The 5,017-nt window shown below is 33.5% G+C and overlaps 2 protein-coding genes across 2 annotated transcripts in view; one reads left to right on the top strand and one right to left on the bottom strand.

Moving 5' to 3' along the window:
- The window catches only part of slc35b4 (solute carrier family 35 (UDP-xylose/UDP-N-acetylglucosamine transporter), member B4), a 10,123-nt gene extending 9,315 nt beyond the window's left edge, over positions 1-808 (bottom strand). Inside the window, exon 1 of the mRNA XM_015391007.1 lies at positions 581-808. Coding sequence (XP_015246493.1) covers positions 581-657 — 77 coding nt within the window. The 5' untranslated portion in view covers positions 658-808. The remainder of the gene's footprint in view (positions 1-580) is intronic.
- A 2,888-nt stretch (positions 809-3,696) lies between these two features.
- The window catches only part of LOC107095049 (vesicle transport protein GOT1B), a 2,647-nt gene continuing 1,326 nt past the window's right edge, over positions 3,697-5,017 (top strand). The window contains exons 1-2 of the mRNA XM_015391011.1: positions 3,697-3,856; positions 4,158-4,249. Coding sequence (XP_015246497.1) covers positions 3,832-3,856; positions 4,158-4,249 — 117 coding nt within the window. The 5' untranslated portion in view covers positions 3,697-3,831. The remainder of the gene's footprint in view (positions 3,857-4,157; positions 4,250-5,017) is intronic.

The following is a 5,017-nucleotide window of genomic DNA, read 5'->3' as shown; positions in this document are numbered from 1 at the left end:
CAAACAAACAAACAAACAAAAAAAAAAAAAAAAAAGATTTTAAGACAGGATTTTTTTTAAATAGAAATGTTTTAAATTTTAGGACAATATGGTCTGATAAAGAGTGCATTTATACACATGTTTAAGGCACAATGATTTGACATTTAAACATGATTTCCCTAGGACTTTAAATGTTTTAAAAACCCATGTTATATTTCTTTCATTTTACAACTTTTCTCTACTAATTTCCCTTAAACTACACATGCATATTCAATGTTTACCTTTCACTTCTTAATAATTTTACTTATGTAAGTTTACAATAGCTTTATTCTCATTTGGTTGAAAGTTAACATTTCTCACCACTGCTTAAAACTGCAGCTTAGGTCAGTTTTTGATGCAACAATTTTAGTTTTTTACAGAATTCAAGTAAAAACCAGACATTCAGACCCTTTTCACACAATGTTTAGTCATCATAAATTAATTTAACCTTTATCTTTGGTCATGCAAACACGCCTACTTTAATTAAATGCCAACTGGGCATGCTTAATGGCATCTCTGCCTGGATGGAAACATGCATCAGCGGCTTTAGTTTGTGACTGACCTCACTAGCAGCTCCAGGAAAACCACATTGCTACAACATCCGACAAAAACAAGGAGCACGGCGAACGCAGTCCCCATGGCGGCTCTCAGTCGAACCAACTCTGAAACTATTCGGGTCACTTATTTAGGTGAATATCTGGGAGTAGCATGTTTGAACGTTAGCCGCGGTTTGCGTTTCAGAGGAGGGCTTCTGTTTCACTGAACTCCTGTGTTAGTTGAACACGTCAGATGTGACACTTTTCGGTTTTTTCCGGTTCAGTAGATTCATGGGAGTTGTAGTTTATGTCAAAACCCGGAAGTGTTCTTCTCTCGCCGTGCTTTTCCTAACCTGTTCAGACATTACATAGTGCGATGGGTTTAAGAAACAGTTCGTCTATTTAAAGAACATGTCTAAACCTTAACAAACTACTGAGCTGCTCTCGCTGTTGCTGCAGTTTTCAGCGAGTAAACGCTTCCATTTCTAAATGATTGAAGGTAGAGTTTAAAATATAAAGAACACCCACTCTGATTGAAATTCTTTGTACGGGAAGCGAACGAGGGAAGTTTACATCTATATGGAGGGCTAAAGGGGATAAAATGAAACAAAAAATCAATGAAAAATGAATGAAATAAATAAATGTAAATGTAAAATTTTATATATACAGTACCAATAAATGTTCCACTAAATGTATAATGTCCCATTTATTTATTCAATACACCATTAATAAATTAAATTTACCACTAAATTATGAAATGTAAAATTAAATTATTAAATGTTTCACCAAGCAATTAAATTAAATTACTTTTTTTTTGCATTTTGCCCCTCTATTTTTTCATTTTATTGAGTCTGTGCAGCAAACTCATTATGAAACTATGAATTACCTATGAGCTTTATCCATTGGTCCATATTTGTTTATAATACGTTAGCAGGCATTTTAAAAGGAGGAGATTTGCTGTGATGAATATGGATGTTATACAAATAAGATGCAAAGCAATCCACAAAGCGGCACTATAGGGATTGCTATAGTCCTCCCTACCGAGTTTGTTGGGTGAAGTTGACAGTTTAGATATTTTCATGAGGAATTTGCTGCAGAAACATAATTAAATAATTAAATACAGAGTGAAATATTAAAATCTAAAGGCACGTAAATTTATTTCTAATGACTTATTATTTAATGTCATTATTATTAAATTTCATTATTTGATGATGTATTTAATCATTACATTTTACATCTCACAAATGACTGGTACATTTAACTGTATGAAACAAATATATGGTGCTTTTATTTGTTTAATGTTACATTTATTAAAAAAAAACAACAACAAAAAGATAAAAAAAAAAACAATGCATCCAGGAAAGTTTTTCCAATTGAAAAAGCTGGATGATAAGTGAAGCGTCTTCAAACTTGGAAAAAAAAGTCCAGTGGATTGTTTTTTTTTCAAAACTTTTTTGGAATGACTATGATCTGGACCACTGAGAATCTTCACTGGCACTTAGACTCTTTTTTTTAAAGACTTAGACAGACCTTATTTTTTTGTTTTTATTTTATTTAGTACAGCTCTTCAGACATTTTAATTTTTAAAGTGCAGCAGTGATAAAATGTAAACATACGACTGTGTATGATTTACAGTTCCAAGATTCAAGTTTGTTTTTATAAACCTCATTTTATACAATCAGGGGCGGAGCTTGATGGGGGGGGCCAGGAGTGGCAATGGCCACCCTTACCCAATCATTGGCCAACCCTGTGGCCACCCCTACCATTTTTTCCCTCTAACACAGATGGTGGCAACAGTAATACTCTCAAGTGGAATATTCAAAACATTTAAATATTTTGTGGTTAATTATACACATCAATATATTAACATCAATGATGATAAATACAGATTTCATGCTCTTTTCAGAACTAGATTTTGTGTTATATGGGGTAAAGAGAAAATGTATCTCTGTAAGTGATCTGGGAGTCTTCAGTGAAATCATAGATAAATAACAATTTTAATAAAAGAAAAACAATTTATGTAGCTATTAGTGCTTGAAAATATAAATTTTATGCAGAATGTTTAATGATAAAAGCAGGTAAGCAATGACGAGGGAAAAGATCTATGCCCCAGATCTCAAAACTGAAAGAATCTTATCCAATATACCTTTTATTTAGAAAGCAAGAATGTTTAAATATTTGCATCTACTTGTTAGCAAAGGCTGTAGGAAACTATAGTTTCTCTTTATTTAGAAAATATGGATGTTTTGCTTGTTAATTTCCCTGCTGGAACAGTGTAGATTGACCCTGAGGTCCTGTCGCCTATCTGCTTTCGGCCACCCCTCAGTGTACATTGGTTATTGCCTGGCCACCCTTTTAAAAATGTTCTGGCTACGCCTTTGTATACAACATTCTACGGAAGAGGATTAGGGCCACTGGAAAAAAAAAAAAAAAAGTTAACTGATTTTTTAAATTTTATTTCAGTATAGTATGGGAAAAAAGTCAGAATTCTGACTTTAATGTCAGAATTCTGACTTTTTTTCTCAGAATTCTGACTTTAATCTCAGAATTCTGACTTTTTTTTCTCAGAATTCTGACTTTAATCTCAGAATTCTGACTTTTTTTTCTCAGAATTCTGACTTTAATCTCAGAATTCTGACTTTTTTTATTGTCAGAATTCAGTCAGAATTCTGAGATTAAAGTCAGAATTCTGAGAAAAAAAGTCAGAATTCTGAGAAAAAAGTCAGAATTCTGACTTTAATCTCAGAATTCTGACTTTTTTCCCATGTTAAACTGAAATAAAATTTAAAAATCAGTTAACTTTTTTTTTTTTCCAGTGGCCCTAATCCTCTTCCGTAACATTCAGCAGTCTAATGGCAATGGGGAAGAAACTGTTCTGGAATCTGCTGGACCTGCATCACATCTTTTGAAGGCTCTTCCCACAGGGCTGTATACGGTACATTTATGTCTTTACTGTACGTTCTACAATTGAATGGTACATTCATCCATGTTATAATAATTGAATTAATTTGTTTCATAGTAATTATTTAGCTCATTCTGTCACATTTAACACTCCATACTCCCTGTTGTGTGTAAGCAGCTTGTTAATATAGACGATCTCTGCTGTAGTGCGTGCCAGCGTACGTGGCTCGCTTTGACGTATCAGCGTAACAACCCGCTAGCTTCGCCTGAGCTTGTGGCACTGCAGCCGTCGTAGCAATAATTAAGTTAGCTTATCATCTTTATTAGATCTGAGACCAATTTGTGATTTTTGTCAATTCGCCGGAAGCGCTTAAAAATGATTTCACTCACGGATTCACAAAGTAAGAACCGTTTTTTTGCCCATCTTTCTTCTAACTAACCCGGTTTAGCCGAATGTATAAAGCTAACACCTAAGACATGATTGGTGGATGGGATTATTACGTCACTCTGATTTAGACCTTTACAATTTGGAGGAAAAATGTAAACATTTAAATCAGATCTGGTTTTGTTAAACTCATGCCACCCCCGTGTGCTCAAAATATGTTTTTGTTTCATGTTTTTTTTTTTCTGTCTGCTGCTTTAATAGTTTAAACAATAATTGGTGTAATTTTGATCTAACCTGTTGTTTCCTAAACCCTGCAGAAATTGGGATGGGGCTGACAGGATTTGGTGTGTTTTTCCTCTTCTTTGGGATGATGCTGTTCTTTGATAAAGCTCTACTGGCCATAGGAAACGTGAGTCTTTAAACCTCAATATATCATCAAGTGTTTTATTATAATTTTTCACTGCCACATGTGCAGTGTCATTAAAACACAGCAGGGCAACACAGTTAGACAACTTTTATTGCCATTTTGTAAACACAGAGTGTAAACAAAACATTTCGTTTAGTACAGCTTTCCAATTAACATTTCCATTTCTTAAATTGCAGCAGTGATCAAATATAAACAGTGTGAGAAAAAAAAAACATGGTGCAGAAAATGCATTGATGGAAGTTCAGAACATTCCATTTGTAAATGATTTAAGGTATAGTTTAATGAAGAAAGAACACCCACTCTGATTGAAATTCTCAATACTGGAAGCAAACAAGGGCAGTTAACTTGTATGGAGGATAAAATGAAACAAAAAGCAATGGAAAAAATGAAATAAATAAATAGAGAAATTTACTTTTAAGTAATTAAATGTAAAATTAAATATACATGGACCATTTAATGTACCACTTGATCATTAAATGTGCCATTTGGTGCATATGGTGCAGATATGCAGTATTTTTGGTTTGTCACTTTTAGAATATCACTGCATGAATTCAGAAATGATGAATTGTAAATTCTGCACACTTTGTAATGTGCTTGGTTTCACACAAATAGAAAAAGCTGCAAATTGTGCAGCATCTTTATTTGGATCGTTGATAATAAGAGTCATAATAATCAAGCGGCTAAACTGGCTGTAGGTCTTGTCATAGTTAAGCATTGGAGTTTTTACCTTGAAGAGATTTCTGTAAAATC

This window comes from Cyprinodon variegatus, unplaced genomic scaffold, assembly GCF_000732505.1.
Source record: "Cyprinodon variegatus isolate N-32 unplaced genomic scaffold, C_variegatus-1.0 Scaffold521, whole genome shotgun sequence".
NCBI classification, from domain to species: domain Eukaryota; kingdom Metazoa; phylum Chordata; class Actinopteri; order Cyprinodontiformes; family Cyprinodontidae; genus Cyprinodon; species Cyprinodon variegatus.
Note: the sequence above shows the minus strand (reverse complement) of the source record. Positions and strands in the feature narration are given on the sequence as shown.